The sequence below is a fragment of the Lates calcarifer genome, linkage group LG21 (assembly GCF_001640805.2).
Source record: "Lates calcarifer isolate ASB-BC8 linkage group LG21, TLL_Latcal_v3, whole genome shotgun sequence".
Taxonomy (NCBI): domain Eukaryota; kingdom Metazoa; phylum Chordata; class Actinopteri; family Centropomidae; genus Lates; species Lates calcarifer.
This window is the reverse complement of record NC_066853.1, coordinates 23,813,707-23,825,988: the sequence shown is the minus strand read 5'-3', so window position 1 is coordinate 23,825,988 and position 12,282 is coordinate 23,813,707. Positions and strand designations below refer to the sequence as shown.

At 39.8% G+C, this 12,282-nt stretch overlaps 1 protein-coding gene across 2 annotated transcripts in view; it reads left to right on the top strand.

Moving 5' to 3' along the window:
• The first annotated feature begins 5,266 nt into the window (after positions 1 to 5,266).
• clcn2c (chloride channel 2c) overlaps positions 5,267 to 12,282 on the top strand; it is a 147,067-nt gene continuing 140,051 nt past the window's right edge. The window contains exon 1 of one of the 2 annotated variants that reach the window (XM_018684061.2): positions 5,267 to 6,190. In XM_018684061.2, coding sequence (XP_018539577.1) covers positions 6,140 to 6,190 — 51 coding nt within the window. In that variant the 5' untranslated portion in view covers positions 5,267 to 6,139. The remainder of the gene's footprint in view (positions 6,191 to 12,282) is intronic. The other variant, XM_018684062.2, reaches the window with a different exon arrangement.

The following is a 12,282-nucleotide window of genomic DNA, read 5'->3' as shown; positions in this document are numbered from 1 at the left end:
ACACACACACAGATGTAGAGGTGAACAGCTTTTAGCACTGTCACTGCTCTGGCCTCTCCCACACATTGACCTCCATTCTCTAATTACCATTCCAGGAATGTGCCAATTCTGTTGTGCAACATGTTTCATCACTTAGTGTTTGAATTAGCTAATAGTTTATTGACTATGGAATGCTGACTGTCCCATATCATATTATGGTAAGTTTCCTTTGAATAAGTGGCTCTGAATAAGAATTTACCATTTGAAAAACTTTGACTGGAGACACACAGATATTAGATCTACAGACACGTGATCTGTTGGTGTCTTTTGTGCGCAGACAAACACACAGATAAACAGCTTATAAAAGACAAATTATCATCAATCTGTGCTCCCAGTGCTTTGTTGTTAGCTGTCTAATTTGCCATTCTGTAGGTGTGTTTACCCCTGGTGGCCCTATCTGTCACACTTGGAGGCCTCCAGCAAACAAGCTGTCAGGCAGTCAAACAAAAGCCATCAGCTTTTGTATTAAGGTTGCTGATTGATTGCATTATCCTTAATATGGATGTGACAAACTGCTTTTGTGCATCAAATAGAAGAGAGAGAGTGAAAACAAAGGAATATGTTCTAGTACTTGATGTCAAGTACTTTTCCATCTTTTCCCATTTGAGTTGTCATAATATGATGATTATTTTTACTATTATTTTACACCATCATACTTTAACAGCTCAAACACTGTAAGGGATTACATCTATGTGAAAAAAGCTCTCACACACTAATGAGGTAAAGACTGAAGGTCAGAGTGTAAGTTCTAACTACTGCTTAATGACTAATTTAGCACTGGTTTCACATTTGGTCTCAAATGAATAAACTGAATTTGTTTGTTTGAACTTCTTCAAAATTTCATCTTGCTGACATAGTCCTGATTTTGTTATTTGTCTCTGACTTCCAGTGTGCACCATGTGATTTAAATCCAATTGTAACATGTTCAGGATGAGGGTCAGTACCTTCAAAGTTGAGGACACAAAAGAGTCAAAACTGTAGTCAGGTGCCAGTCAGATTCTGATGTAAGCCATGGGGGTTGTCATTTTGTATTTAAAATGCTAAAAGAAGTTAATTCGACTGCTTCGAGGCTGTGCTCTCCAAAGTTACTGTGTTTTTTGTACAAAGATAAAATTCCACACAAAAGATTGTAATTTGGGATAAAATTAATTTCTCCAACTTAGTTGTTGGGCTCATATTAGCTTCACATAAACATCTGAATGTACTTTTGTGTGCAACAAGGACTGTGGAGTTTGTCCTGCAAGTACATCAGAAATCCTGTATGGACAGGATGAATGATTACACCAAGCAAAACCTGTCCCAAAGTTGTGAACTTGTCCTTTAATATGACACTGACATACCAATATTTACACTTCAAGAGTGTACATATAATAACCACTAGTTGTTATAATAGTCTCTTCCTCCCATACTGGCCCTCATATAACACCTACACTGTAAGAAAGTGGGGACAAAATCCACAGCCCACATTCTACATTTTACAAAAATACTTCCCAAAATGTTGCTGTAGTTAATATGAAACTTCAGCATTCTGAGTGAATAGAATTGGGTCATTATACTCATCCTGGCTATTGTGAATAGCATCTCAGCAAGGAAACACTGTCTGGTGAAACACAAAGAGTGAATTTTATACTAATAAGTACGGATGCACCGATACGGATACCAGTATCGGGTATCGGGTCCGATAACCTGTTCCTGTACTCGTACTTGTACTCGTAAAAGTGTTCCGATACCACAGCCCGATACCACTTTATGGCAGCGTGACGTTCTCTTGGGCGGTCAGGTGCTAAGTGAGAGGACAGAGGAGCAATGTCGGCGGTGTGGAGGTATTTCAAAGTGGATGATGGTGACTAAAGTAAAGCGGACTGCAAATTATGCTCTGCAAAGCTGTCAAGAAGAGGGACGAAAGCAAGTACTTTCAACACAAGCAATCTGATAAAACATCTAAAAAAACCAACACGACGCTGAGTTCAAAGCGTTTGCTAATAATGACAAACAGCAACAACCAACTTTGCAGCAAACTCTGGAGAAGAGGGAGAAGATGTTAAGACACAACCCGTACGCAGTGAGAATAAGCACAGGCACAGACCCAGTACATTGCTCTTGATGACCAGCCATTGTCAGTTGTTGATAATATGGGATTTAGACGTCTTCTCAGTGTACTGGAGCCGAGGTATGAGATCCCTAGCTGACACCACATCACTGACACAGTGTTGCCAAAGCTACACGACTTTGTGAAGAGGCACATCCGCAGCCTGTTGCAAGACATTTCGGCCCTCAGCTTCACCACTGATATTTGGACGAGCAGCGTTAGCCCGGTGTCCCTCATCAGTTTAACTGCACAACAGATTGAGGATTTTACTCCGCGAAGAGTCGTCCTGCATGGAAAACAGTTTAGGGGTTCGCACACCAGCCAAGCCATCGCAGGTGTGTTTGTTGACATGCTTCAGACATGGGGGATCCCTAAAAGTTCTGTTCATGTTGTGCTACGTGATAATGCGAAAAACATGATCAAAGCCATGAGTGATGCTGGACTCCTGAGCCTGCTGTGTGTCACACACACCCTCCAGCTGGCTGTTAATGAGAGGCTTTTAGCACAGAGGAGTGTGGCTGAAATAGTTGGACATTTTAAACATTCTGCCTTAGCCTACTCCTGCCTTGAAGATATGCTAAAATGTCAATAACAGTTCTTAAACAGTACTTCTATTTGAGTAAAATGTGTGGCAGTGCCATATATAATGGAATGTTCAAATGTCAGTCACAGCAATTTCTTACAGCCAGAGAATCAAACAATATCTGATGAAAATAAAACACGTTTTCAAGTAAATGTATGAAGTGTAATGGCATTAATAAGTACTCGTATTGGTGCTCAGTATCGGCAAGTACTCAGATCCAAGTATCAGTATCGTATTGGTTTGAAAAAAAGTGGTATCGGAGCATCCCTACTAATAAGACTAAATGATACAGCTTTTGATACAGCTAACTCAGACTGCTGAGGCCTAACATTAGTTTCAGTCACACAGCAAGGATAGGAATTCTCTCCCATAACTTTGACAGTTAAAAAACATTGACCAAATCAATGCAGCACAATCAGAGGTATGGTCTTCTTTGTTCCACACATTCATCTTCCTTGTCATAACCTGGAGCCTATATTACCTACAAGGTATCTCAAATGCAGACAATATTGTAGTTGAGGCTACGAGGCTGTGGCACTCAGCCTGAAGATGATGGATTAGCCTTGGGTTGCTTGTGTTTCTCCAAGGTTTTGCTAGTGAAAATTTTTGACAGTGAAGTCAACATCAAATCCAATGTCAGCTGGGATTGGCTCCAGCCCCCCCGCAAGCCTTAAGTAGAAGCGGTATAGATAATGGATGGAACTTTGGGTTGTGACTGAAAATTTTTATTTGCGGATACAAGTGGCTTTTCTTTTGCAAGATGCCTGGGCAGATCTCAGGGGCAGGCTGCGGAATTGAGATATGAGCAGATTTGCTGAACAGACTGGCACCAGCTGAAGTGGTTTGGGCATCTGATCAGGATACCTCCTGGCCATATTTTTGCGGAAGTATTCTGGGCATGGTCAAATAGGGGGTGACACCAGAGCAGACCCAGAATACTCAGGAAACATTATTTACCACAGCTAGCCTGGGAATGCCTCAGGACACCAATAGAAGCTGGGGGATGTGGTTGAGAAGAAGGATTCCCGTAAAAAATAAACAAATTTAGTCTGCTGCCAACATGACCCGGATCCAGACAAGTTGTGGTAAATGGATGGATGTGTTGATCCACGGTGTTTCTGCTCATCATGTATCTCCAGTCATTTTCCACTGTGAGGAAACAGAGCTATCACGAGTTTCAAGAATGTGAATCCTTGCATAACCTTGAAAAGAACACTTCAACAAGATGTGGGGTTAAACTACAAAGGCTGTCACTTTCAAACAAGATTCACACAAAGCAGAGGTGTTCTAATGATTGACCAACTCTGTCCAAAACACACTCTCTCTCACACACACAGTCTGTTTAAATGGAAAATATCTTTGTGGGCTCAAGTGTGTTTTTTTGTAGAATTCCATCTCAGGTTGAACTCCCTGCTGACAGCTATGAATAGGTTTCCTGTATTTGTTTCACATCACTGCAAAAGAAAATCAAACACTTCAGTTTCTCAGTATCAGACTTTCTGAGGATGAACTAAATCAAGCAAATTTTTGACCTCAGGAAAAGATATCCTTTGCCTGGGGCCAACAACAAATAATATTCTGAGAACAGTTAACATGCGATTATCTGAAAGTTTGAGAAGTTCAGCCCATACAGAGAAGTGCAGCCGCAGCCTCTTGCCTACTGTTCAACTGGTGGATGTATCTCAGTGTTGTTTGACTTGTAGTTCAATGCATTATCTTTCAAATGCCATTTGGTTTGATTGGTACATCATGTTATCTCAGAGTGACAGCAACATATTTACTCAGTTATTAATAAAAGTAAAAAGTAAAGTAATACAGTAGGCTACTATTTAGTGTTACAGTGTACCTTGTAACAACCTACGGCTTGTAACTTCAGCAGCTCCCAAAGTGTGGACCACCAGCCGTCTTAAAGGTACCTTGTGTGGTTTTTGTCCACTAGTAGGGCTATGCACTGGTTTTATGAGTGTTTGATGGTTTTGTTTGTATTCTGGTGTCATATGGTGACACAGTAGAAGGTTCTTGCTGTTTATTTCACAAAAAGTAGACTCCCGTTGCGCCAACAAAGGCAAAGAAAAAGAAGGCTGCTAGGTAACTGATATTGATATTGATATTTGAGTGTTTGAAAAATATGATAATGATCAGACCATCTAAAATGATTTTTCATTTACATAAACATACTATGAAGCTAAACAAATGTCTTTCTTCATTAATTGTGATGGCAATATTTACTGAGTGGGGCATTTAAAAGTTGGAAGATAAACTTTTTAGTGCTCTTTGGCTGCCTAACTATGCATTTTCCATTTTAATGTATTGCCTTTCTTTAAAAATAATAGTAGGGGCCTAGAAAAGGCTGGGTCAGCCTAAGTGGGTTTCATTAAAATTAACCAATATTAATATTTAGTGATTTTATGGGAACTTTTTTTATTAAAGCAAAATTGCAGCAATAGTGTTCTATACATTGTCATTATTCAAGATTCAAGATTCAAAAAACTTTATTTATCCAGAGGGAAATTGCTGTGCACCAGTTGCAATACAGAGGTGGAAAAGCAATGCAGTGTGAAGAGAGAGTAAGAATAAAGCTATTATAAGGAATATATAGTAATAAAGCTAATAAAATAAGGCTAACATAAAATAAATAAACAAGTAGCTAAATGCAACAAATGCCACAAAGATTACAGTAATGTAGGTATATACAATATACAACAATACGAACTGTAATTTAGTAGCATAGTTGGAATAAAATAAGTACAAGAACAAGAAGTAAAGTGATAAAGTGAAATGGCATATAAAGTGATAAGTGGCATTATGGCCTCAGGACACAGTGTCTCCACTGTCCCTCTCACGACCAGAGGTAGATGAATTAAACAGTATATATGGGAACAATAAAACAATAATTCACACATTAACCCTTTAAATGATTCGTTCTAATGAAGAAGGCTGTAAGTATCATCAGCATTTAGTGGTGGAGTGTAAGTGAAGGATCAATCCACCTGGACTCCACCAATTTTGTATTAATAGCTATATTGGCTTATGTTACCTATGACCTATATGCCTAAATTGTCAAAACAAGAGATACAATCCCAGAATGAATGTTGTTCATGAATAGCCTTAAACAACCCAGACAAAGTAGTTCCTTCTGATCTGATTGACACATGGACTGGATGGGAGGGTCGATTCCACTTGAAACCACTGAAGTCCCGCCTCACAGTGTGTATCTTGCTGGGGACATGAGGCTATAAAATGAAGGAACTTACTGTAACTGGGACGCACTCTGTAGTTGGAGTTCTCTTTGTGAACTCCCATACAGAAACTAAAGTCAGTCCAATGCTTTAATCACTGCTCACACCGAGAGATATCGCGGTCGGTTTCCTCTCACTTCCAAGCTGAAAACATTTCACCAAGTCGCCGGGTAGAGACAGAGCAGAGCCATGGCAGGGGACGGGTCAGACCAGCGGGCGTTGCAGTATGAACAAACTCTGGTAAGTTTGACTTGTTGCCTGTCTGAACTTTGTCCATTGACCTCCCAGTACGTGTAGTCCTCCTGCATGGAGAGGGAAGCCAGACTCCACTGTCAAAACTGTCAACTTAACGCTGCCTGGTTTGCAGGCTAAACGCACAGATCTGGTACTAGCTAACAGCACACTGTGTGAGCGAATGACGGTCAAAAGTTATAATTTGACCGAAATAAACGCGTGTGGGTGTAATATGCATATGCCGAATGAACCAGTGTGTCTCTGTGATTCGGAAAAATCTACTGTTGTGTTTATTGTCGATAACCAAGTGAAGTATAAGTTGTCAGATTTCAAACGAAGTCCGACCTCCTGTATACTCACGTGAAAGTGGCGAGGTTTGTGGTGTTAAAGCAGCGGTGTATGCCTTTAAGCGACTTAAGTCCATAATTGCCCGTTTTGTATACTTGTGAGGCGACATAAGACGCTAAAGACATGCTTATTAATTGTCCACAGGTTAAATGTCTTTAGCTAGCAGCTTTACGACAGCACAGGTAGTAACAGAGCTTACTGTCCTAACATCTGGATTTGGCTTTCCCGAAGCAGGTAGTCCTCCTCTGTGGCTCGATTTTGTCCGAACGCCAATGTAAATTAAATTAATGCGCTTTAAGAAAGCCGTGCATATGATATTAAAAAATGACATTATATCTCTTTTGAATTTAAATTCGGCATACAAATGATATAATTAAGGATTTATTTATTTACCAAATATTAACTTAACAACCGCCGTCTTGGTTCAGCCCCCATGGTGGGTTGAAGGGAGCAGTGTGAGGGTTTTATAAGATGAAGTGCTGCTTGGTGCTTTATAGATTAGCCGAATTTACAACAGCCTCTTGATGATATGTAAAAGCCCTGGAGTAATGTTTTGGAATATGTGTATTTTGTCAATAAACAAATTTGTCACAGATTACAGATTTTTGAATGGGATTTTGCATAAAATCTGTCCACCCGTAACTCTGATTTGGCAAGTATTCCAAGCTGTCTGCTGTTATAAATAAAATGCCTGTTACATGCAAGAGGGTGATGATATCTTTCCACAAACAGTACAGCAGTCATAAATAAGTGGGCTGTATTGATATTAGCAACCAACATCCAACAACAGTGCTGGGAAAAGCTGCTGTACACTCATGGTGTGCATGCATGATGTGCTGTGAGATGAGATGTAACACAGCTGACAGTTGTGCGAGTGTCCAGTGCTATGCCATCTAACCCCTGTACAGAGATCCTGAGTGTGAACAGCGAATTTGAGGTTAGACTTCATAAGTTACCGCGCCTCATAACCATTATCGAAGGTCATTTCCCTTTTAGCCAAGATAACAAGCAGGTAGTTGCTTGGATTCATGGGTGGTCTGACAAAGCTTAGAGGACTGATCAGCTGGGTAAATAGTTTGATATTAGACCTACTTTATACAGCAGGGGGCTCTCAAACATTTTCATGTCACATGCTCAGATACTGATCAAGGCCCGTGGACACCCACTATCCAATTTTGTCATCCTAAGGACTGATTTAAATGAGTATTGGGCAATGAACCATATAGCTTGGGAGATAAATGTTGAGCAGTGTAGAGGGATAAACAAATGTTGTGTTGCTGTAGTTGGTTGAAGTATTTAAAGTATTTACACTATTCATCATTTAGCTCCTCTTGAAGGAGAGGCTGAGGTCCCTAGATCCCACTTTGAGGGGGACTGATTTGCAGCATGCCCCTCAGAATGATTCTGGGTGGGGTTTGTCCTGAGGATCCCTGTACTATGTGTGTCACTGGTTGAACTTTTCCTTACAAAACTTCTGTCAGGCCTAAAGAATCTGCTATTTGAAGAGAGTAGTTTTATAGGCCGACTGGACCCATTCAGTGACAGCGAGGCTTTAAATTAAGAAGAGCCACAACTGTAACACTTCTTTGGGCCTCTGTTTCCTTTTCTTGAAAAAGTTTCTTTGTAAAGAACCCCCCCCCCCCCCGCTTCTCTGTGTGCTGTTAATCTGTGTGTGTGTTTGTGTGAGAGATTACACAATGTACGACCCGCTGATTCAGCGCTGGACGCTCTGTCACCCTGGCGGGGTCTCGTGCTCGGCCCTCCGGCTCTCTGAGAAGAACATGCAAGCAGCTCTCTCTGCAAAACAATCCATCCACTCCTCCTTCTCTGTTAATCTCAGTTCTCCCTGTTGAGCTTGGATGATTGTTACATGAACAAAATTGTGAGAGCATCTAAATAGAATCAAATAAAAATAGCTACAGTGTGAGAATAACCTCTTTTAACACAAATGAGTTCTCTCTCTGCCCCCCATCTCCTCACCGTGGGTTGTAGTAACATGGTGTCTTTGTGTGATATTGGCAGTCATGGTGGTTGTGTGGGTTTGTTGTGGGCAGTGGATGCTCAAAGAGGCCAGTGTAGTTTGGCTCTGAGAGAGGGTGAAAGGCTGGCTGTACAGAAATGTTGGTAGAGCGAGGGAGAAGGAGCACTTGCAAAATAAAACCAGCCTCAACATATTGTTAGTTAACAACGAGCGATGCATCAATTTAAGTCTGATTGTAGCTGATTTCTTTTAGAAATTAAAGTCATATCTGCTGTTCGTGTAGGATGTGATGGAGACAGTTTTTTTCAACTAATTATGTAAAATTACATAATATATACATATTCAGTGGTAGTCTACACAAATGTTTTTTTTTTTTTTTTTATCATTTTTCGCCAGGATTTTTGTCCATGATCATTGTAATACTGTTTCAGCAGCTTGTTTGAGCTTAAAAGATCAAAGAGTGAACAAATTTCATAATGAGAATCTCCCAGCTTTGAAACAAGTCAATTACAGAGCAAACAGCAGCTATAATCTAAACATATTAGCATTAGTAACAACCAGTGTCAACGACAACCTGTGTATTTCGGCAATAACCACGAGTTAAAAGGAACTGTTAAGATCTTAAAACCCCCTTGCCATTATAAGATTGCTGCAAACTACAGTCCCTTGCAGATCATTTATCTATCAGCCATTAGTTACATGCTGCTGTGTTGATAATAAATAAATTACAAATGTTGAGGAAACTTTTCAAAAAGTTGAAATTCAGTGAAATTTTTTCTGAGCAGCAGAAAAGTGGCAATAACAGGTAGCAGTTTCAGTGATAATTTTACTTGTAGGTGCAGGTACATTTTCACAACATGTCATTAAATAATAAATGGACTGTTTTGTTATCAAAGGTAAAGGTTTATTAGGTGTTGCACAGTGGTGTCAGTTGTGATCCAATCACAAGTGAGAGGTTAAAATTTATGACATATTATGTGCAATGGCAGGAGCAATAAAAGCAATACTGTATGTCAATATTGATCCAGTTTAATTGATAACTGTGTGCACATAATGAAAGTTTATAAAACACAATTAAGAGCATATGTTTGAGTCCTGTGTTGCGTAAACTCTCATATGATGTTTGTTATTGCTTTGTCCCAGTCTGAATCTGCACCAGGAAGTTGCCTTGATTCTGTGGGAAGAGAGACTTGTACCCCAGTCAGCTTTTGTGAATCTCATATTCAAGTTCTTCAAGTGTTGTTGGCTCATTGAAGATTAATTAGCTTGTTTGATGTAGCGGTTAGAGACATACAGTACCTGACTCTGGTTAAACAGTGTTGAAAGTCTTTTGTTTGATCCATAACTCCTTGTCCAGATTTTGTAATAATTAACTGCGTAATCACAATGATCCCAAATATGGGATCTAAATGACATGTGAGGCTCTTAAAGGGGCATGCCAGCCACCATTTTGCAAATTCAGATCAGTTTATTTGTCATAGGAGAGTACCGCTATGAAAACTGGACCAGACTGAAAAAAACAAAAAACAAAAACAACAATAACAACAACAAAAAAACAAAACAAAACCAAAAACCATATTTCTTGTTTAGAGGATAGGTCAACAAAATCTCATAAAATCAAGTAAAATGCCCATCATAGGTCCTAGGTGACATATTCAAATGGATTATTTTATCCAACTTACAGTTCAAAACCTAAAGATATTAAATATCCCTGTCATTAAAGACTAAGAAAACCATCTGAGAAGCTGGAGGCAGTGATTTATTTGGGATTTAAATTTTGGGCTGATCAACTACTCAACTACTTACTTTTCAGTTCTCTATTGGCGTTTGAGCCATATTAGCCCTTAAAAGACGCTGGTGAATTGATCCTTTGAATCTCCAGACTTTATGGAAGTCCAATACTCAGTGCTTTGGCTTGTTATTTGTGTTTTTTGTATGTAAAGCTATAGTCATACAAGCTGGGCTAACCTGATTAGCATGATTTAGCTAAATGCAACAATAACATAGTGACAAAGCTTCTTGGGTGGAGCACACACCCTCAAAAAAAATAAAAAAAATGAAGATGAAGGCTATATTTAGACACTATTAGAGAAGTATTACACATATCCAAACAGAAGAAGTGGCATACCAAACCAATCATATAGTTACACTCCTACACTTCATTCAGGAAATCTAGGCAGCAGGTGAGCAATACTGATAGTTGAGGCCATGATAGCCAGTGTACCTGAAAAACTAGTTTCACAATACACACATGTGGAATTATAGACTCCAACATCAGAACAGGTCTACTGATAAGTCTCTGAGATTGTGCAGCATTTTGCAAAATGTACAATGTACAGTATGTATGGATTTCTGTTGCAGTCCAAGACATTGTTCTGTCACTCCATCCTATCTGTGTTATTACACTTGTGATGTCTCACTAATTCACTTGATTTGTTGTGTTTTATCCTCTTTATCACATCTGTGTTGGACAGTGGCCATTTGAATGTGCTGGGTGATCGTGTGTTTGTGTGTGTAAGGTGGCATAGTCTGTCATGAGGCTTATGATCAACTATCCTAGAGCACGTGAAGGTGTGCCAGCATTGCTTGTGTCCCCCCCCTGTATGTGTGTTGAGTATCAGCAGCTTAGATAAGAATTACATGAGACCAGCAAACACTGAGTCAGAGGATAACCAGTGATTTTAATGTGTTGGTAGTATTCCTCTCTGTCAGTCAGTGGCTATAAGCAGTGTTACAACTGTTTATGACAGGTCTGTTCACTTTAACTTGTAGCTGTACTGGCTATTTCATGTGACAGGAAGCTATGGTCAGGTTTGTCAGCAGGACTTCTGGTTTATAATTGGGAATGTGTTAATACTTAAATAATGACTGTAGATGTTTTGAGCAAAGCAACAGGGAAGTGAAACTGCCTGTAAGAGAAGTTTGGAAATGTAATAATTGGCGAGTGCATGTTTCCCCCTTGTGTTTGTGCTGGTGTGTGTATGTTGTAGCTATCTGTCTTGCTGTGACACAGGGTAATTTGTAACCCTGTGTTATTTGCCTTGCTGCGGTAATTAGGCTTTATGTAGCTGTGGCCGTGTCCGTTTGATGTCTGCTCTCTTGCAGCCACAGTGGAAATTTCTCTTTTCTTAAGCTCTCCACTCCTCTATTTCACTATCACTTCATCACACCTTGTGGGTGAAGTCTTTTTTTTTTAACTTTTGCAAGACAGGTCAACAACTCCTTGACCCCTGTTTTTAGTGTGTGGAGAAAAGGGTATTTGCATAAGATTTGTTCAGAGTGAAGCTGTGAATAGGCTGGCTCTCGCTGTAGATAAGTATCAAAAGCCTCCAACGGTTTTTCTCTCTCTGTTACAAAAGATCAGTGTTTGCTTTTTTCTTTTTTCCTCACCAAAATGAACTATCCACCTCTATTTACTTTCTACACAAACAGCCATGATGGATTTCCTCAGGCTGGACTCGTGGTGTTGAAGGATCAAACACAAACATTTGCACAAAAGCAAAAGAATTAAGCCTCTTAATAAGGAACTGTTTGTAATAACTGTGAATTTGGCAAACACTCCACAAGACGGAGGACATGTTGACTTGTGTCTGTAGGTAAAACCAAAGGTGGAATGTGTTTGTGTGACTATGTTTGTTCTTAAATGCATTGATCACACAGGCTGGGTTGCGTTGATGATTAATGACTTAGAGATGGAGGGAGGGAATGAGAGAATAAGCTCGATGGCTCAATAGGTTAATGCACGAGCGAGTTTCAACTGTTGAGGTGT